The sequence below is a fragment of the Suncus etruscus genome, chromosome 3 (genome assembly GCF_024139225.1).
Source record: "Suncus etruscus isolate mSunEtr1 chromosome 3, mSunEtr1.pri.cur, whole genome shotgun sequence".
Classification (NCBI taxonomy): Eukaryota; Metazoa; Chordata; class Mammalia; order Eulipotyphla; family Soricidae; genus Suncus; species Suncus etruscus.
Window position 1 is genome coordinate 76508156 of NC_064850.1, and position 22940 is coordinate 76531095.

Consider the following 22940-nt stretch of genomic DNA (forward strand, 5'->3'; position numbering starts at 1 on the left):
TTCATAAGCAGTGTTTAAAGATCTGTGGGTGACTATTTGAAGGGTGCCTACATTGATGTTATTCAGTGTTGTAACACTGATGTTATTCTTTAGACCTGTTGTTTTTATGGTGTCTTCATGCATTCCAAATAATGTTTACTGGAGTCCATGTTTCCTCTATAAGAAGCATAATTGTAGCAGTTGGCAAATGACCATGGATGGGGGAAAGGGTGACGGGGGGGGGGGGGTGAATGCAGGAGAGAGTGGAGAGAGTGAGAAAGAAGAGGAGAGAAAAAGAAAAATGAACCCTGAGTTCCCCTCCTGTCAGCTTCACCTTTGGTCTCTGCCTGTGACCATGACTGCACTGCCCTTACTCATTTTTCCCTCTGCATGATTCCCTGACCCAGGCCTACAGGGAACCTGGACCAAGTTTCTAACCTGAAACTCTGCCCTCCAAATTATAATTCTCTGCTCTCACATCTAAACACATTTTGGCTTACTGCTAAAGTAAGCAAACAAACAAACAAAAAAATCCATGCAAACAATACCTGATTGTAGTTCTTGTAGGAATGAGTAAATGTTTCTAACTGATTGTGCCTCTCTGTCCAAATCTGTTTTTCAGGGTTTTCTAACAAAGAACCTGGAGCCTCCAAATACTGAGCAGCGTGAGCCCCCAAACTGGGACTCAAGCTTCCATCTCTTGTCCTATCAATCACTTCTCACTTCTCATATGTCTTTAGATTTCAGGTCTTTCTACACCCCCCCCCCCCCAATGTCCCTGCCATCCTGACTTGACCTCCAGTCTTATCTTACATGATTTATTTTTGGTGCTAGGAACAGAACAGTATCTCATGTGTGTGCTTTTACTAAGTACTATTTCATGCTACTGAAAAGTAGTGCAGGCAACTACCAAGTACTACTTCATGCAACTGTTATGTACTACTGTGTGTGATTAATTACTAAGTATTACTACGTATATCTCAACTGTTAACTACCCCTACATGCAAATGCAAAGTACTACTTGCATACAACTGCTTAACCACATCCATTCTCCATGTTTGCTTAGAATTTTAAATAACCTTCTAGATTGTTCTTGTAATTTATCCTTAAAGTAGATCAAACACTACTTTCTAGTTAAAGTTCTCTGCCACTATCTAGTGTCTGTGAATAAAAGGAAAATTGAACCTCACCACTAGTAACCCTACTGCTTCGTTATATCCAAATATGTTTGGGGGCCATGCAGAGGTGGGACTGAACTATAGCTTGTAGGCAAAGCATGTACTCAGAACTCCAGATCTCCCTAGGTCCTGGTCCTGGGTCCAAAACTATATTTCTCTAATCAACTGTTATTTATTGGCAAAACTTGGTACGTAGCTTAAAATGTGGGTTTCATTCATTCATTTTCATTTGTATTTCTAATTATTTAACTGGTTTTCACTATATGTTATTTATTTGTTTATTCATAGGTGTTTGGGACTGCAGTAAAGCTCTGGGACTTAGGGACCATCCATGGTGCTGGCGAGCTCTGAACCAATGTTGACTGCTTCAGATGCAGTCATCTTACTACAGATGCCTTCTCTTTAGCCCCTATTTTACAATTGATTTTTAGGACACCTGCAACTGTGCTTAGGGTTTATTCTTGGATAGTTCCTATTTCCTAATCTTTGTTCACCCATGTTACTGGAGGTACTATCCACCCTGAGTCCCCTTCTTCATAGCTTTGCAGTCCTGGAGGAGCTCATCAAAGCCCATTTCTAGGCTGGAATAGACACCTCTCCCTGTTGTCAGGTCTATGTTTTCAGTAAGATAAGCCAAGGAAAGCACAGGATGTGGCTCAGCCTCCTACTAAAAACAAAACAAAACACCAACTTCTAAAATTTACTATGCAAATAAAGTGGGAATATAAAGAGACTAAAGAGCAAAACCTTAGTGATCAGGGGAAATAATATTTTCTCACAACATTGATTTAAAGCAAATTTGGCACCAAGATCTACATGTTGGAAAAAAATACTCCCCCCCACTTTGTTAATTTACATTTTAGGCATCATGTCAGTGCTGATCTGTGCCCCTCTCACACTGCAGACTTGCCTTAAATCCAGAGTTGGAAACAAACACTTTACTGCAGTCCCCAAAATGATCAAGACTTTTGCTTTCAGTAGCTCAAAATTTCAAGTAAGTGCTTGGAGACTTTTTTTTTTTTTTTTTTTAAATTTTATTGATTGATTGGTTGTTGGGCCACACCAGTGGTGCTCAGGGGTTACTCCTGGCTCTGAGAAATCACCCCTGGCAGGCTGGGGACCATATGGGATGTCGGGAATCCAACATGCAAGGCAAATGCCCTACACCTATGCTATCACTCTGGCCCTTTCTTTTCTTTTTAAATTAAATCACCATGAGATAGATATACAGTTACCAGGCTGTTCATGGTTGAGTTTATCTTTTTTAAAAAATAATTTTTTTAATCATTACTTTTTAAAATAAAAATTTTAAATTAATAATTAAATAAAAATATTTTGTAATAATTCCTTTGAGCACTGTGGTTACAAAATGGTTCATGATTGAGTTTGAGTTTCAGTTTTAGAATGTATACTGTCCTTTCAATCATGGACCTGTTCTTTGTTCTTATTTCTATTGTCTTTGTGTATCATTCTCATACTATGCTTTTTAATGTCCCACATACTTGTGATCATTCTTTGTTCTTCTCCCTCTCACTCTGACTCATATCACTTAGCATGATACACTCCATATCCATCCTTGTATAAGCAGTTTTTCTGACTTCATTTTTCCTAGCAGTTGCATGATATTCCATTGTGGAGATGTACCATAGTTTCTTTATACACTCATCTGTTTTTGGGCACTTGGGTTGTTTCTAGATTCTGGCTATTGTGAATAGTGCTGCAATAAACATAGGAGTGGAGTGCATTGGTTTTTTGTTTTGTTTTGTTTTGTTTTGGGGGGGTGGGGGCTAGGATTTATTCCCAGGAATGGTACTGCTAAGTCATATGGAGCTCACATTCTATTTCTTTGAGAAATGATCATATTGTTTTCCAAAAAGGCTGGACCAGTTGACATTCCTCCAGCAATGAATGAGAGTTCCTTTCTACCTCCATCTGTGCCAACTGCTTGGGGACTTCAGCTTCACTTATTCATGCTTTTACTGGGTGCATAGCACATGCCTGATGATTTCCTAGGCATCAAAACAATAATATTTAGGGCCTGGGGACAGTTCCAGGGCACAAACACCTGCCTCTCATGGATGAGGGTGGCAGGAGCACTCACCACCCCAAAGCTCTGTTGTGGGGGTCTGACTCTAGCAGAACTGGATTTTCTTGGCAGCCATCAGAGGTCTGAGTAGTATAACTCTTGGTGTTGAATCCTGTGCACAAGCCCAAAAGAGGTGGGAGAATGGAAAGGGAATTAAAAAATATTACAAAACAATCTTTATAGGGATTGAAGCAATAGCACATAGGGAGGGCATTTGTCTTTCAAGTGGCTGACCCAGATTCGATCCCTTGTATCTCATATGGTCCCTGAGCCTGCCAGGATGATTTCTGAGTAACGCTAGGTGTGGCCCACTGCAAACCCCCCACCCCCCAATATATATAAAAGCATAGAAACAGAAAGATAGGCAGGGGGAAGGTTCTTTCCTTGCATGTGATCTCCAGTGGCACATACGGTCATCTGAGCCCCACCAGGAATGATACTGAGCGCATCCAGTTATGGTACCAAGGGAAAAAAATTTTCAATAGAAAGGCAGAATATAAAGTTCATGCTTTTTCCAAAGGTGATAACAAGCCTAAGTGGCAAATAACAAGGCAGGTAAATGGACAGAGGTTGGTGCTATATAAAAAAAGTGCAATGAAGAGGGAGCTAGTAGTGACCAGTTTGGGAGGCTGGAGAATGCCTTTTAAGAAGATTTATTTGAATTAAGTTAAATAGTCAAGATCTAGCTCCAGGAAGATAGAAAGAAACCAGTTTCATAGAGCAGCTGAAGGAAAATGTTGAGTTGGGATGATGGGAAACATCAAAGTTGCAGAGGTGAGGCACGAGGATCCGAGCCAGGAGAGAAGAGTTCGGTGGTGATGTCATGGCACCACATCACAGGGCTGAGTACACCCCTGTCTGACCAAAGGGATGATTACTACAACCTGAGCACTGAGCTCTGTCTCACCTGGCTGGTCTGAGCATTTTCAGAACTGCCTCCTGGATACCATGAGCATTGCTTGTACGCCCCCTTAAAACCCCCTCCCCAAATAAAGGCAAGATTTCAGTTATCCCAAGAAATAAATAGAACAATAAATCCATAACAATAACAGAAAAGGCAGGTCCATAGAATACAAATGATAAATTGTAAAGATTAAAATTCAAGAGTAAGCCTTGCTGTACTGTCAGGTATGCCCCACTCCCCAAGTAAATAGAATAAAAATTTGATCTCAAGTTGTAGATATTAAGAAATATGTAGTAAGAAGTTAGAAAAATGAGAAAAAAAAGAGTCTGATGTCTATGTTTACTGATATACCTTGGATTTGCCACACCTTCTAGTTGTGTTTTATGCATGATCCCCTGAGAGTATAGAGATTAAAGTCAAGAATTGTCTTCAGGGGACTGGAGAGATACTTCAGTGGTTAGGGCAATTTTTCTAGCATTCAACTAACCTGAGTTCAATCCCTAGCATCTTATATGATTCCCTGAGCTCTGCTAAGAGTTACCCTGGAGCTCAGTTAGCAGTGGCAAAAATGCCAATTCCTTACCCCAAATACACATTGTTCTCCCACCAAAATTTTTATTTAGTTTTGCTTATTACATTATTTATAAAGGTGAAAAAGCAGAAATACCCAAGTGTGTTATGGCAGGGGTTGTTTAATTATTACTCATCTTTTACAACAGTCTTTCATATAGTCAGTGCCAACTATTTCTGGAAAATAACTAGAATCTTGGAATAAGCATCACAACATTTTTAAGTAAAAGTATTAACAATATGGTGTGTTCAGATTTTATTTTAGAACAAGGATAGAAAAAATATATCTATCTAGACATGATGAATGGATAGAAATATACCAATATAGAAATGAATAGAAAGGTTTTATTTTTCTCTAGTAAACTTCTGTTAGTCAGAAAGGTCCCTCCTCCCTCTTGGTTTTTGGACCACACCTGTCAATACCTCAGAATTTACTTCTGGTTCTGTGCTCAAGGATTACTCCTAGTGGTCTTGGGGGACCTTACATGGTGCTGGGGATCAAACCTGAGTTCACTAGGAGGAAGTAAGGTCTTTGTACTACTGCTCTGGCCCTTGGAAGATGTTTTGATTAAAGAGGATTTATGAGGAAATAAGTACAAAAATTTTTGGTAGGTAGGGCATGCTAATAGTCCCTTTCATCTTCTTTCTAACTTTTCAGATTACTCTGAGCCTATTGCTACCCACCTTGTATATTGGCGAGCAATAGACTCTCAGCCCTGGTGTCAGTTTACTGAAGGAGGAGCAGATGGTCACTCACCACCTGAAAGTTTTTAGTTCAAAAAGGTTTATCTCCAAGCTGTCTGGATTTTGACTTTTAAATTTAAAAAAAAAAAAAAAAAGAGAGATACTTAGTCTACCCTGAAAGTTGCCACTTGACAGTGTATTTTAGTGCTTTAAAGTATATTCAGGGGATTGTGTGACCTGCTGTTGCTCACACATGTGCCAAGCTTGGTGCTGAGATGCTGTCCTGGTTCCAGATTTTGCATGTCCCATGGAGAAATGGAGACATCAGGGAAGTGCTCTCTGACACTGAGTGACCCTGGAAGTTGTCAGTCACCGTGTGTGTGTGTGTGTGTGTGTGTGTGTGTGTGTGTGTGTGTGTGTGTGCGCGCGCGCATGTGTAATCTCTGACAAGTCCAGGGACAGAGGTCTCCAACATGTTGCCAGTCAGTTCTATTCAGTACATTTTGTCCATCTTTGGGCAGAGTGGGAGGCACACCCAGCAGTGCTCATTGCTTGCTTCTGGTCTTGTGCTAAGGAACCATTCCTGGCAGGACTCAGGACACCAAAGTAGTACCAGGGACCGAACCCCAGTTAATTGTGTTCAAGGCTAGGAAGGGCCTTCCCTGCAATACTGCCTCTCCTGCTCTGTGCCTGTTTGGTCTTTACATATAGATAAATTACTAATAGCTCTTGCCACTAAGGTCATTAACAGATTACTCCTTGATGCAGTGTCATTCACAGTGGTGATACTAAATTCAGTTCATGTTTAAGCTGTATTTTGAAAACAAGTGCTTTTGCAGCCTTGCAGGGGATAGAAGAAGAGTTAAATTCTATCACATTGGCAGACACAGGTGAAGAACTCACCATGACTTTAGTTTTATTGCTGCTCAGTTCCCTGTGCAGTTCTCCAATTTAAGTGGAGGAAAATGTTGAAGACAGAATGCATGTATTTGGAGAGCATAGAACCTGGAATGTGGACGCCACATGGGTTATGTTCTGACTCTGCAGTACTAAATTCCTTTTATCTTGAGGCAATTAATTATTTGCAGGTGTGGGTTGGTGATGTGCTTGTGGGTTCAAAATTCTTTCTTGAAATTTCTGCTTCTACTGCATCCAAGTTCCTGTGGAAGTAGCCCAAGTTCAGCTTTAGTGGTGCTGAGATTCCATAGTCAGACAGTTGGCTGTAATCCGTTGACCTGAGGTAGTTACTTGAATGGTAATTCAGCTCCATGAATCTTCGGTTTGTTCTTTGCTGTATTCTTTCTGAGTTCCGGCCAATCAGGCAGGCAAGGGTGGTGGTGTGGGGGAGGGTTTGGCTTGAGCCTACACATTAATTAAGGGCTTCAGATGCAGACTTGAGATGCCTTGACAATATGTCCAAATACAGTCATGAAAGACACTGCCAGGATGAAGTGAATATATTCATTGTATAATTTTAAATACCACAGTTTTTTAACTGTTTTGGTATTTCTTCTTTTTTCCTTCCTTGGGCACCTAGAAGTGTGCTGCAGACTTCCTTCAGCCTTTGAGGGGCTCTAAAGAAATAGTTTTTTTTTTGTTTTTCTTTCAGGATTAAGGGAATGAACTGTGGAAGCCGTTGCAATCCCTCTATTCCAAGACCTAAGAGTGCCTTTGTGGGGGAGCTGGGTTTCATTTTTCTAGAGTAGTGTTGAATTAAATAATTAGCGAGGGAATTAAATAATTAGCGATGGTTTAGATAGAGGTGGATGGATGGAGGGATCTTTCTCTGCCATCCCAGGCCACGTGGCTCCGCAATTCCCATTCAGTTGGCAGGTCCCAGGTTTAGGTGAAAGGCGGAATTAGAATCATCCAGAGACAGGCATCAGGAAGCATCACCTTTATTCATGCCCCATCCACCACATGTGTGGCCTATATCATAACCTTTTAAGCATTCAGCCATTCTTAGCTAGCCCTGCATCTTAACTCCTTTCAGCCATCTTCCCTTTGACCTCCATGCTGGCAAAAGGCCAAAAGAGACCTAATCCCCTGCTGTCAAAGGCCTTATATAAAACCTTCCAAGACCACTCCCCGGAATGGGAGGGGTCTTGCAGGTAAGGTTACAGGTAATATTCGGTTCCCAAGACCCCTCCCAGAAATGGGCGGGTCTCAGGTAGATACACCTAAATCCAGGGTGGAGTTACAGAGTAGTATCTGATATTTGTCATCTTTTGGGTTCTGAGAAATTTTTTTGCCTGTGTGGATTATGTTCTGTAGCTCTTCAGATAAAAATAGGTCTGAAAGCCAGAGATGATCCAAAGAGTCCATGTTTACTTTGAGAATAGATTTTATAACACTAAGTAGATAATGAAGGTGTGGAATATATGCATAATGGAATACTATGAAGCTGCAAGGAACAATGAAATAATGCAGTTCACTGTAACTTGGATGAGAAGGGAGCATATGTTAAGTGAAACAAGTCAGAAGAAGGACAAATACCAGATGATTTTACTTATTTGTGGTATATAGAATAACAGGAAGAGTGGATGCAAGATATCACAGGGGCAAGTACCTAGATAACCTTAATTCTAGAATGTAGGAAAGAGAAGGGCATGGAAAGAAAAATCTAAACTTGACAGGGGTAGGGATTAGAGGCCTGGTCTTGGTGTAGACGTGTGTTATATGCACATATCTAAAACACAGAGCCATTAGCATGAGATCCAAACTACAAGAACCAGTCTTAAACTGTGCCTGTCAAAGAGGTACACTGAGATGGAGGGGACTGTGGAGGGAACCTGTGGCTCTGATAGAGGGAAGCTGATTCTAGTGGTGGGATTGATGCAAAAAAAAAAAAGAAAAGAAAAAGAATACTTTGCCATTACAAAAGTTAGTATAGTGCAGATTTTAAAACCATCATTTCAGATAGAGTGTTGGATGAGAAAAACTGTCCTGCCTGCCTGTCAGCGCTTATTTGGACAGTGCTTTTACAGATGACATCATATAGACAACCAGATAATCAGCATAAAACTTATGATGCTCACTATAAAGAAAAGGTGGAGCATATGTGTGAATTTGTGTCAGAAGCTGATGTTGAAATGTTCTTGTGTTAAAAAATACTCCTGGCAAGCCCAACATGAAAGCTTCTGAGGTTGCGTGCATGTGTAAGCTAGTATGTTTAATGTGAAGCAGTCTGACAATTTATGAACTGACAGCTACAAGGGAGGCTGTGAACCATATACTCCTTTTGTTCTGATGGAAGGTTATGCAAAATGAACTGGAGCTTTTTTTTTTTTTTTTTTTTTTTGCTTTATCTTGATCCAATGGATAGGGAAGAAGAAAAAATTAAGTTTTCTTTGAAAGACAATTATCCATGCTGGATGAAGTCGCTTGAAGGGCAGGGGATACAGTTGGTGATGATGCTCAAGCTCACTCCTGGCTCACTCTCACACTCAGGAATTAACCCTGGCACTCAGGTGACCATATGGAATTCTGGGGATCCACTCTGGGTCATGAAAGGCAAGTGCTCTTGCTTTGTACTATCTCTCTGAAGTGACTTTTTAAGTAGCGTAGTCTCTTTGTGTTTGGGAGGTGCAGGTAGAGAATGATGAGGTTCAGACGTGTTCTTCATCATATGGAATATTACCACAGAGCTGTATTTCTATCTTATTTCTGGTACTTTTGGAGGTGAGGTGGGTTGGAAGGGTTTGAACCACATCCAGCTGTGCTCAGGGCTTACTTTTAGCAGGACTTGGGGGACCCTGTACTGTGTTGAGGATTGAACCCTTGTTGACTGAACCCTTCCCTCTTGTACTGTTTTTCTGATTTCTTGTTGTTTTGAAGAGCTGGGACAAGAGTTCTTGTCCAAGATACAAATACTTTACTGAAAAGTATTTTCAGCCGTATTTATTGATACAGTTGAAGGAAAAAAAGCAAAAGTTTTATTGGATTCACAGGATTTTTTTTTCTGTATACCAATATTTATTAAAGTTATGAGTTGATCAGAGACCTGTTTAATGAGTTGAAGAGGCTTCTTCTATTTGTCCATGGGATTTTGCATAAGGCCTCGGTGCTAAATTTTGTTTTATTGGTGATCTTCGGAAAAAATTAGAATTGTATTTCTTTTCGAGTATCAAGGGTTAATTATACCCTGTGCTGTGAAACAATTTCCACTACTGGATTCATAGTCAATCAACTAGTAAAATGTACTTTTCTTCACTCAGGAAGTAGAGTTAGTAAGTCTCATTAAGTCTCATGGCCACTGGAAGCAGTACCATTCTTCAGAACTGGGGAATAGCTGTTTTTCCTTACTCCACATTGTTATTTTATGGGTGGGAGACCCTTATTCAATTTCTGCTACCATATGCCTTTCCCAGCACAATTGGGTTTTGCCCTGGAGGCCCCAGCACTATTTGGGGCCCTTATGGCCCTGAGTGATAATGTGTCCTTTTACCCTAGGACTGAACCATCTGGTCCAGCTGAATACACATCTTGAGTTAGGGTCCCTAGTCCTCCTGAGTACTGCTTGGGACAGTTGAATTCTGATCTCCTCAAAAACAAAACAAGCAAAAACAAGCAAAAAACAGGCAAAAGTATGGCAATTACATACTTAATCAGAATAATTTGTCTCCAAGATAACAAAAAGGTAGAGCTATTTTTGTTGTTGTTATTTTTAATCCATGTATATTCTCAGCTAACCCAAAGTACAAGCTCATGCCTTGACTCAGCCTGGTCGTGTGTGTGATGTGGTGGAGGTAGTGCTCCTGGACAGGAACTGTAGAGTTGCCAGAATTTAGAGGGGTAGCCAGACATCTTGGGATTGGATTGGAAATCAGTCCATCTTTATTTTGAAATTGGCTGGAAAGTAGTTGGGCAGGTGAGTGACTATGGAAGTTCCAGAGAGCTTAGAAATGAGTGTTGTAGAGAAAAGAGAAGAGGAAGGGGTCCTCTTTATTCCTTCACCTTCCTGGCCCTCCTGATATCCTTCTGTTTATACCAGGCAAGATCCCAGCAGGAAACAAAGACAAACTGTAGCTTGGGTGACCCAAGAAGGGTTGACTGAGAGGTTGGGCAGCCACTGGGACCAGTGGTGGTAGGGAGAGAGGGAGAGCCATAGGACCCCAGCAGGAGCTGCTGCTCTTTGTATTCTAAAGGAGCCTTGGCCCCAAAAGAGGAGGTTTTGTTCTGCTGCCTCCCCTTGCTCCTGTCTGCTGTAGACTGAGCATAGGACAGGGCTGAAGAGAACTCCCTCCAGGGTAGCTTCTGTTTGTTTCATTTGCTTTGTTTTTGGGCCACACCTGGCAGGCTCAGGTGACCATATGGCATGCTGGAAATCGAACCCGGTTCGTCCCAGGTAAGACTGAGTACAAGGCAAATGCCCTACTGCTGTGCGATCGTTCCAGCCCCAGAGTACCTTCTTGAGTCACAAGCTGACTATGGATGTGGGGCAGAGAGCTGAGAGTATATGCTGTGTGGCAGCAAGGAAGTACCTTGTTTCAAAGTTGAGTTAGGTTCTTTTTTCATTCATTTCATCACTCCCCGTTTCACATGGCTTTCATGTTCTGCCTCTCTAGAGAGTTCCAGGGTGAGATCTGGCGTTTTAGTGTCTAGAGAGGACATGCCAGTTACTGACTTCCTCCCAGGCAGAACTTTCCTGGGCAAAGGGCAAAGCAGCTGTTATTCAGTTTGTACTTGCTTGTAATGTATATGTAGCTCTCACAGAGAGAGAATGAGTGGGCCTCCTGTCTGAGTGATGCCCTTTCCTTCTCACACCATTTACATTGCATATCAAGATTTCCCCTAATTTTGTTTAGGACAAAACTAGCAGAGATCCTTAGAGCAATCTGTTGGGCCAGATAGGTGATACAGAAAAGAATAATCTGGATTCCCCAACTTCATTTTATTTCTTTTATTTTGGGGAGACCTGGGGTCACACCTCATGGTGTTCAGTGGCTATTCCCAGTTTTGTGTCCCCAACCATGCTCAGGGGACCAGCTGGTACAAGAATTGAACCTCGGCCTTAGGAGGCAAGAAAAGCCTGTGCTTAGCGCTTTCAGTGTTTCTCCAGTCCCCAGTCCAGCTTTAAATTGCTTACAGTATAAGATTACTTACTTTCTTCCTAAAAATTGTTGATGAATTATTTCTGTTAGAGCTGCTACTTTTTGTTTACCCCCCCCCCCCCCGCCAGTGTTCATGGTTGGAATCATAAATTTTATTTTTAGCTTTTTGTATTCTGGGTTATTCATGTTCACATTGCTGAGTTAGTTTGATATTTTAAAATGATCTAATTTTTATTTATTTTTTGTTTTGTTTTTGGGCCTCACCCAGAGACCAGAGACGCTCAGGGGTTACTCCTGTCTATGCTTTCAGAAATCGCTCCTGGTTTGGGGGACCATATGGTATGTCAGGGGATCAAACTGTGGTCCATCCTAGGTTAGCACATGCAAGGCAAATGCCCTACTGCCTGCACTACCACTCCGGCCCTAATTCATTTTTATTTAAAGCGATAAGGAAATGATCCAGGATAAAGCAACCCCAGGGTTGTGGGGCTAGAAAATGTTCTTCATTGTATCTGTATGAGGCTTTCATCTCTACCAAGCAAGCTTTGGTCATTTCAGGTATTCTGTAAAAGTTTTCGTGCTTATTTGAGATTGTTTATGGAGTGAGTAATGAAATTCAACAGTAGAAAGGCAAAATGAAATTATTATAATGAAATTATTATGTTGTATCAGTTGCATCTAGAGCTCTTCTTATGGCTTATCAGTAGGAATGGTCATCAGGAGATTGTTCATAAAGTCTTGTATATTTTTTTAAAGATATACTAAGTAAGCACTTTCTTCATTGTTCAGGGAACACAAAGACTTTTAGTGCTTTTAAAATCTTGTGGAAATTTGAAAGTAAGAATTATTCAGAAATGAAATGATATGAAAACTAATTACAGCACCAAACAGGGTATACAAGAGGGAATGCACTTGACTTACATGGAACTGCACTGACCATGACCCTGGTTTGATCTCCAGGACTCCATATGGTTCCCAAGCACCACCATGATCACTGAGTGTACAGAATCAGGAACAGCCCCTGAACACCATTGGCTATGACCAATTGCAGCCAATCCCAACCCTACCCCCCCCCCCCAAAAAAAAAAAAACAACCAAAAAACTGCTTATATTAGAAAAATTCAGCTTTTTACTTACATTTATTTAGAAATTGTATCACATGTAATGATCTCTTTTCTGTTATCTTCCCATGGTCATATGTAGCTTTGTTAGAGATTATCTTCAATCCTATATGAAAATAAAGAAATACAGAAGGGAAAAGTGAGACAATGTGGGGAAAAAAAAAACCCTTAGGTTATGATGCATTTCTGTGTAATGTTATTTATTAGTAAAGAACAGAGAAAGATGGTGTCTTGCTCTTAGGAATCAGGTGATTCTTTGGAATCACCAGCTAAGATCAGCCTCATAGAAATAATGACAATCTCACTGATTAGAACATTTCCTGGTTCTTTATCTTGTGTGTAGGGTGGAGGCTCTTTTATTCCTCTTCATGCTTTTTTTTTTTTTTTGGCGGTGGTCACACCCGGCAGCACTCGAGTTGCTCCTGGCAGGCTTGGGGGACCATATAGGATGCCAGGATTGGAATCACTGTCCTTCTGCATACAAGGCAAATGTTCTATCTCCATGCTATTTCTCCAGTCCCATATTCCTCTTCATGTTTTATAGATAAGTTCTTTAATTGAATCACTATGAGATATACAGTTATAAAGTTATTCATGATTGAGTTTCAGACATACAATGTATAACACCCTTCACTAGTGCACATTTTCTACTGCTAATGTAGCATTACATCCTGCCCTCTCCCTCCCTACCTCTATGGTATCTCTCTCTCACTCTCTCCCTCCCCTACTTCCTTTTTTTATTTTCTCTTTAGTCAACTATGGTTTGCAATATTGTTACTGATAAGGTATTATGCATATGACTTTTATCTCCTTTAAGTACCTATTTCTTGTCCAGAATGATCATTTCCAACTGTCATTGTCAGTGTAGACCCTTCACTGTCCTCAATGCACTTCCCTACTATTTGTGGCAAGCTTCTTGCCAGGGACTGGTTCTCCTGACCCTCATCTCTAATGTTTTTGGGCATTAATACCATACTACCTCTTTTATTTAACCCAGAAATGAGTGTGATCATTCTATGTCTGTCCCTCTCTCTCTGACTCATTTCACTAAGCATAATACTCTCTATATTAATTTATGTATAAATAGATTTCATAACTTAATTGTTTATAACAGCTGTGTAGCATTCCATTTTGTAGATGTACCAAAGTTTCCTTATCCACTCATCTATCTGTTCTTAGACATTTGGATTGTATTCAGATTCTAGAAATTGTGAATAATGTTGCAATGAGCATAGGAGTATAGAGGGCTTTTCTGCATGGTATTTTTGGGCCTATAGGGTATATTCCTAGGAGTGGTATTGCTAGGTCATATGGTGTGGTAGGGATACTTAAGCAGTCCTTAGGGTCCTGGAAGCCATTTGGGAGATAATTTGTAGACTGTGCCAGGACCCAGCCTTATGGTGCTTCTCAGTTCCTTGGGTGTTCCTGGTGCTGGAGACCTCCAGGGATTGGGTTAAGAAAATCTGGAGATAGTGCTGAGGTCCCTATACACTGAATCCACCTTCACTTGCTTCCCAAATCCTCCTCCTTACTGGGAGTTTACAATATGGGAAATTGCTTCGGAATTCTTAGTCTTTTTTCTCTGTATGTGAACTAAATCTTGCTTAAAACCAATCCAGTCTCCCAGACCTTTTCACATATTCTTAAGGTAAGACATCATCAGTGTCATCAGTCTGTTTTGATGCTGTTTTGTGTAAGTGATGTGATTATCAATTCTTCCCAAAGGAGTACTGGGTGGCTTCCCATGCCTGTCCTGTTTCTCAGAAATGACCTCCTCCCTTCAGTCCTGCCAAGTGTTCACCAACTAGTTATGTTTTTTCTTTTGTTTTGGTTTGGGCCACCCAGTGATACTCAGGGTCTGGTATTCCACTGAGGAATTACTCCTAACATTGTTCATGGGGACCATATGGGATGCTGGAATTTATATCTGAATTACAAGGCAAGAACCTTTTCCTATTATTGCTCTGGCTCCAACTAGGTATATTTTCCCCTTGAGCCAGATGGCCCTGCTGGTAACTAGCTATCAGCTATCCAGAGATGGGGGTATAAGACACATGGTTTGATGTGTTGCTGTTGTCATTTTTCAGGGACAGGAGAGAGTGGCAAGAGTACATTTATCAAGCAGATGCGAATCATCCATGGATCGGGCTACTCAGATGAGGACAAGCGAGGCTTCACCAAGTTGGTATATCAGAACATCTTCACCGCTATGCAGGCCATGATACGGGCCATGGACACGCTCAAGATCCCCTACAAGTATGAGCACAATAAGGTAGGTGTGGTTATACTTGAAAGCTCAGATGTTTTATAGCCCCTCATCATTGTTGTTTTTTTTTTGATGGTGGTGCACCTTGTTTGTCAAAATGCTTCTCTTCCATTTTTAAAATCACAGCTACGTATAGCACTAGTGCTGCATTCTTTGTCAGTCAGCAGAAGGCACACGAATGCCTGACAACGAATGGCAGGGATCTTCAAACTACAGCTGTTGGGCCACATGCAGTATGCTGAGGACATTTATCCAGCGCACCAGGTGATTTTGCTCCCTCAGCCAAACTGGTCCCAGACCTGCAGTGCTTTTATGTAGGAAGTGTGCCACACTTTGACTTAACTTCTCCTCTCTATCTCTTGACGCCTCCTCTCAATCTCAGACAGGGTCCTCAACTATGGCTTGCAGGCCACTATTGTTCATAGTTTGTTTTTTGACTATAGTCTGGTCCTCCAAATGTCTGAGGGACAGTGAATTGGCCCCCAGTTTTAAAAAAGTTTGAGAACCCGGTCAGAGGACTTAGGGACATGCATACTTAAGTGTGTCTAAATCTGATAGTGATGAGGTGGTGGGCTTGCTAACCCCTCCCCCTGACTCTCTGCGCTTTCTTGAGGAAAAAACAAACAAACAGCATTATACCATTTTGTCCAGATTAATTTTAGGTTTTGTGACTTCTTTTTTCAGTAGTACCTCGGGCTTAGTTCTATTTTGTAACAGTCCCATCTGTCATTTCCAGTAACCTTTCAAACACATTTTCCTGCAGTTGTTATAAAGTGGTGCAGACATATAAAATAACTGAGAAAGGACTAAGGAAAAATAGCAGCATATTCAGGTTCTTTTTTCTTTTTTTTAAAGCAAATTTTGCCAGTACGTGCATAATGGTCTTTTAGTTGAATAGAAAACTGGGTTATTTATTCAGGTGAAGGTGAATGTCGGGACTACTCGGCCACTTGGTGTCACAGATATGTGAGATCAGGCAAGTCTGGTGCCTCCTGGGGATGGGTGGCCTGGCTTACCCTGGCCACAGATGCAGATAGCCCTGTGCTGGGGAAGGGCAGACTTTGGCAGCTGTAGATCTGTTTCACATTTTGTATGTGGTCTTCTTTTATTTTGGTCGCTAATCAGTCCCTTGGTTGATGGGCAGTACAGTCTTTCATCTATATGGCTCAGAGGTGCTGGACTTGTAGTTTCCTTTTGCTGATAAACCACCTTATTGACAAGTACATATTTTAGGACCTTCTCATTTCCTTAGGGCTTTCAATAATGAGCCAAAGGATATTTCCATCACTAGAATCAATAGGGAGTAGCATGAAGCCTGCTTTTCCACAGTGACTCATAAACTGATACTTAACTGACACAAATGAGTCATAGCTCAAATAAAGCAATTTTGTTCACCTCCACTTCTGTTACCATCTACAAGTTTCTATATATAGCACCAATCATATTAACCTCATATCTTTTTCTTGGATGGTTCCTTGAAATTAGCAGGATGATTCTTGTCTGATACTCTAACACCTAATTTTCTTATAGCAGCGAGAGTTTCTCCGCAGGTAATAGAAACCCTCTTCCAACAATCATTCTGCTCCTGAGAGTTAAGCATTTATTATATATATGATCAGGATATGGGGCCTAGCATTCCAAGTGGAGTTCAGGAGGTTTCGAAGGCCGCTTCTACCTGTACTGAACCATATCTTGGCAGCAGTGCTCACACTTGTGGGTCTGATTTCCTGAGCCTCCCCAATCATGCCCAGGGAACCAGGTTGTACCTGTGATTGAACCAGGATTGGCCTCAGGCAAGACAAGTGCCTGTACCATCTCTCTGTTCCTTGGATGTGATTTTGAAAGTGAGAAAATGTAATCTGAAGATGAGGCTGCTACAGTATAAGGCTGCCTGACATCCAATTAGTCTGAATATATAAGGGTCAGAGGCATATTTCCTCTACCCATTTCAGTGTAGTCACTTTCAGAAATGGCTTTTATGCCAGTCTCTTGCAGTTGTGAGAGAAGTATGTTGAAAATTTTTTTAGAGTTTTAAATTTTTTACCTTTTACAATCTGTAATTAGTGCGAAGATCTGTTGGATCCTGACTGAATTATATGCGTGATGTGATTGATGTGTTATATATTAGATATATGTTCATGACACACTAATATTGTCAGTTTACACACCATAAATAGTGTAATCTCCAAAATTATAGTAAAGAGATCTTTTGTGGATTTTCTAAAATAATGTTTAGGCTCGGGGCTGGTGAGGTGGCACTAGAGGTAAGGTGTCTGCCTTGCAAGTGCTAGCCAAGGAAGGACCGTGGTTCGATCCCCCGGCATCCCATATGGTCCCCCCAAGCCAGGGGCAATTTCTGAGCACTTAGCCAGGAGTAACCCCTGAGCATCAAATGGGTGTGGCCCAGAAAAGAAATAATTTTTAGGCTCACGTTTAGGGTTAGATTTCATAGGAATATCATTTTTTTGTTTTTGTTTTTGTTTTGTTTTTGGGTCACACCTGGCAGCGCTCAGGGGTTACTCCTGGCTGTATGCTCAGAAATTGCTCCTGGCAGCTCGGGGGACCATATGGGATGCCTGGATTCGAATTACTGTCCTTCTGCATGCAAGGCAAATGCCTTACCTCCATGCTATCTCTCCAGCCCCAAGAACATTACTTGTATAATCACATAGATTTAGAAGATAGAATGGAAATTGTGCCTTATTTGCATGACACATTAAAGAATATTTTATCATGTGCGTTATTTGAGCTCTTTGTATTGATTCTGGATGCTTAGACTTCACTGTGATGAATAGCATTCAGTTGCAAATCAATGTAATCAAATTAAAATAATACAGTTTTCTTCAGATATCATAATTATCCTGTGAGAAGAACTTTCTGTATCTTGTGATTTTTTTTAACATAATGTTGAATACAGTGGGCATTTGTGTAATCTTATCTCTACATTCCATAGTGTTTATTCACTTTTCGTTCATAGTATAATGAAAGTACTTACAATATATTCACATCAGTTCTATTTTCCACCCAACATTTACGTAACTTTTTTTTTTTTGGTTTTTGGGCCACACCTGTTTGATGCTCAGGGGTTACTCCTGGCTATGCGCTCAGAAATCGCTCCTGGCTTGGGGGAACTATATGGGACGCCGGGTGATCGAACCGCGGTCCCCGTCCTACACTAGGGCTTGCAAGGCAGATACCTTACCTCTAGCGCCACCTTCCTGGCCTCCATTTACATAACTTAAAGCATCATCTTTGCTTCCTTCTTTACTTCCTTTCTCCTGAGCTCTGCCCTCTCTTTGCCTTTGTTAATGCTTGTTAAGGAAATGTCTTCCTCCTGTTCAACTCTACCTGAGCACTTACACTCCCTTATTACAACTTAGAATGGATATTTATAATGGTCTAACTTGTGTTAATTATGACTTTGGCATATTGATCTTGCTTTTCTGGATGAAGCTTAGATTGTTGAAAGTAAATTGTTTAACTTTTATCTTGGGATTCCTCTTTACCCCTGACATCTGAAAAACCCCAAAAAACTTGACTTATGAACTGATGATTTATTGGTGAGCTAGAAACAACAGATAGTTTCTGCTTCTTCCCCTTAGAGTTTAAATTGATTATTTGAATCTTTAGGCATAATTTGAAGTTGTTTTATGCACATGAATGAATGACAGCAGAGTGTTGTCAGAGATACAGAGATTCTGGGCAGTGGCAGCAGTTAGTAATCCAGAAAGAGGCTAGAGCAGAGCTGAGGAGGGGACACATTGTGGAGAAAATGGTCACATTTGTGGTGCAGGGAAATACATGCAGGAAGAGCTGGTCCTTTCCATTAGAGCAGAATTCTTCAGAGAAAGCAGAAAGAACCAAAAAGTAGGCTGGAGTGAACTCATAGAAACTTTTCAATCCAGGTTAAAAAGTTTACATTTATTTTCCTGTTTATAACTATTGAGTGAAGATAACTTATGTATGGTCTTGTGGGCTAGCTGTTCTATAAATAAAGGATTTGGTCTGCATTTACTTTTAGCAGTCACTTAGAAACAGCACAGTCTGATTTTTAAAATTATTTTGTGACATTAAAGTTAAAAGATATCTTTTAACTTTAGGTCTTTAAAAATGTTAAAACTTTAAAAAAATTTCTTTGCATTCATTCATTGCTATATTTATTATAGTCTGTAATGCTAGCATAAATTAAGAAAAAACAACAACAACAGGGGCACGGTTTGGTGGTAGAGTATATATACACAGCCTTGCCTATGTATGACCCTGGCTTTGATCTTCTTCACCACCCCAGCATTTTATGTACTCACTGGAACCACAGCAACACACTACTTGCCAATACCAAGCAGTTTTATTCTGTACTTGCATCTTTATGCCTGTTGAAAAGCAAAAACTACATTTATAAGTCTTAGAAGTCATGTGACCTGTTGCTTTGGCTTTTGGCTGCTATGAAAATTGATTCTGTCTACAGGAATACCACATCAGACTACTGGGATTTCTTTTTTCTCCTGCTTTGTTACTGCACTGAGTCTCTTTCTTAGTAGCTGTGGCTTTATTTACAAGTTCTGTAAGTATTGTTTGTCCACAGTGCCCCTCTGTGGACAGCCTTTGTGTCCTTTGTCACAAGAAGAACGCTGTATTGACACTGTCTGTGACTATGATTAGTGATCTGACTCATATGTAGGAATGGCCCCAGTACCCTCTGGGGCTTTCTCCCTTGATTTGGGGATACTGACTGCCTGTGGCAGCACCAGTGGTCAGATCTTTGGCCTCCTGTTTGCAAAGCAAGTGCTTGAGTGATGGAATTGTCTCCAGGTACCCGGTGACCTGGTTTCCTGCAGTGAACATGATGACTCCCTCACTCTGTGTCCTGGTATTTTTTCCCACCCTATTTTTTTTATTCCTTCTAGTCACAGTCTAAAACAACCTATATTCATAATGGATGGCATGATCTGAACTTGAGTTTGGAGTTTCCCTTCTCTCTAGGACTCTTGTACTGTCATTGGGGTCAAAATTGAGCAGAAACCAGCAATCTTTCTGCATTGTTTATAAGTTGATTTATATTGTTTGTAAGATGACTGTCTGGAGAGTGGCATCTCTGCCCACCAGCGCTGTCTCTTTGTGGAACACCGCATCCTCAAGCCCCTCAGCCCTGAGCCTGTCTTCAGCTGAGCTACATCTCAAATTCCTATTTGAGACCAAAGATGGGTTTGAATTCTGAAGTCTAGGCCAGCATCTGACACATGGTTCTACTCTGTTGAATAAACAAACATTTGTTTTTTATATGCAGGACTTTTTGTTTGTTTGTTTGTTTGTTTGTTTGTTTGTTTTGGATCACACCCAGCAGTGTTCAGGACTTACTCCTGACTCTGCACTCAGAGCATTGATCATTCCATGATGCTCAGGGGACCGTAAGAGGTACTGAGGAATCAGATCCAGGTTAGCTTGAACAAGGAGAAAGTCCTGTCTGCTGTTTTTAGTATCTGTGTGGTATATTATTTGAGAACTCAGTTGTTGGGGTCAGAATGAAAACTGGCTTGAAAGGTTTACAACAAAATCCCTGTGACACTTGAACCAATCACTTTTTTCACCTGCTTCCATGTAAGGTAGTGTGATATTCATGGTATCTACATCATAATCTGTTGTGAAATTATATAGTGAAGGAAATTGTTGCGTATTGTTAGATGGAGTTGATATTCTCTTTTGGGGAACAAAGGAGTGGTTTGGAGCACACATGTTGGTACTCAGGGGACCCTTTGTAGTTCCTGGGATCCAATCAGGGCCAGCCTTGTGAGGCAAGTATCTTACCCCTATTCTGTCTCTCTGGTCCCTCGCTAAGTCATCCAGTAGCTAATCAGTAAGTATTTCATTTTTTTGTTTTTAAAAAGAGTAGTGAGCAATGTGAAGGGGGACTCTTCCAGCTCTTCCTGAAGACCACGACCCTTCCAACAGTATAAGACACAGACAAATGCTGTGAGATACACTTGATTCATTCTGTGTGTGATGTGGGATTGATTCTTGATCATTGCATGTTCAGAAACCTTTCACAGCTGCTAAGTGTTTCACAACCTTCACATTCAGTTAGTTATATGGCCCATATGGAATTGAGAACCCTGAGTTTAAGAAGCAAGGCTCTAAGGCAGGGGTCTCAAACTCACGGCCCGCCGGCCGTTTGTGGCCCTTCGTACAACATTTTGTGGCCCTGCCCTAGAGGAATCTTTTTTTGTTTTGTTTTGTTTTAGTTGTTTGGGTCACACCCCCCAATGTTCAAGGCTTACTACTGACTTTGCCTCCTGCGGCCCCCAGGTAAATTGAGTTTGAGACCCCTGCTAAGGGATATATTATTGGTTTATCCAAACACACAGAGCAGTCTCCTTTAAATCTTCCTTTAAATCTTCCTTCAGTTTTCTCCCCTCCCCTCCCTTGCTTCCTTTCCGGTGCTCAGGCCTTGCATAGCTGTGAACTGAGAGCCACCGTATAACATTACCTGTGGCACAGTTTAACACACTTTAGTAGGAAGTTGTGAATCTGGTCATTTGGCTGCTCTTAGTTAACTCTTGGCAGAGCAACACACACATACTTTCCTTGTTCTTTTAAGCCAAGTAATGCATGGTTTTCCTCTTTTATATGAAAACAGCTATTTCCAATTAGAAAAGCAGAACATGTTTGTTGGAATCAAGGAGGGTAAATGTGTAATGGAGTTTCATGGGATCCAGGGTGTATAGAAAATCTTTGGACTTTATTTCTCATTTTAATTTTTCTGTATGTATTTGGGCCACACCCAGCAGTGCTAAGGTATAAGGTATCATTACTCCTGGCTCTACACTCAGAAATCATTCCTGTTAGGCTCGGGGGACCATATGAGGTATTAGACCTGGATTGGCCACATGCAAGGCTAGCAGTTTATTAGCTATGTATATAGCTATATATACTATATATATATATATATACACACACACACATACATACATATACATATATATATACATACATAACACACACACACACTCACACACTGTTACTCCAGTCCTTCCTCTCTTAATTTTTGGCCCAGTGAAGAAATAATTTCTGTCTAAATTCACCTTTTGTTTTTAGGCTGTTGTAAAACAGTACATTGTAGAGTTGCATAATTCCCCTTTTGCTATTGTAGAACAGAATTGCTTAATATTTTATTGTTCATTAGTTTCACTCTTCTTCCTCACCTGTACCAAAGCTTCAAATTACCTATTTTCTAAGAAATTGTATTATCTTCGCCAATGTGTTATGTTCTTCTTAATTCAGTTATGTCAGTGACATCTTTGTGCTTTATTTATTTATTTATTTTGTTTGTTTGTTTGTTTTGGGTCACACCCAGCAGCGCTCAGGGGTTACTCTTGGCTCCACGCTCAGAAATTGCTCCTGGCAGGCTCAGGGGACCATATGGGATGCTGGGATTCAAACTAATGACCTTCCACATGAAAGGCAAATGCTTTACCTCCATGCTATCTCTCCTGCCCCATCTTTGTGCTTTTAAATAGTATATTGATAATATACTCAGGATCTTTAATAGTGCACAGTGCGTGTGGTACCATGTATTATGGCACTTGATGGTATATGATTAAACTTACACTATGATCACCTTTATTTTCCAGATTTTACTTTTATTGGAGAGAATTTGCTAAAAGGATACCTTCATTTTATTGCCAGTATGCTTTGTAAGATTATGCAATTTCTTACAACCACAAAAGTTTATTTAAGGTGAAAAATGGTTTGGAGGAGTGGCATGTCCAGGGACCCGACCAGCAATGCATCAAGAAACTTGACAGAATGCAAAGATGTGCAACAGTATAATTAATTAGTTGGGCTGATCTTTAGCACTTGGCTCAGCATCTGCAGTCAAAAGTATCATAGCCTTGAGTTTCAATGGAGGTGCTCTGGACAGGAGTAATAGGAGAGAGGTAGGGCATATTCTTTGTACATAGCTGACTCAAGTTCATATTGTCCCCTTGAGCCTAGTGATTCCTGAATGCAGAGCCAGGAATATGCCCTGAGCCACTGGCTGCTTTTTCCCTCTTTGGTCTCTTTTTTTGTTTTTAAGCCACACCTGGGCTGTTCTCTGGGTTTAG

At 40.8% G+C, this 22940-nt stretch overlaps 1 protein-coding gene across 1 annotated transcript in view; it reads left to right on the forward strand.

The window, feature by feature from the left end:
• The window catches only part of LOC126003511 (guanine nucleotide-binding protein G(q) subunit alpha), a 304342-nt gene that overhangs the window by 101411 nt on the left and 179991 nt on the right, over positions 1-22940 (forward strand). Inside the window, exon 2 of the mRNA XM_049769762.1 lies at positions 14663-14847. Within this exon, the coding sequence (XP_049625719.1) occupies positions 14663-14847 (185 nt within the window). The remainder of the gene's footprint in view (positions 1-14662; positions 14848-22940) is intronic.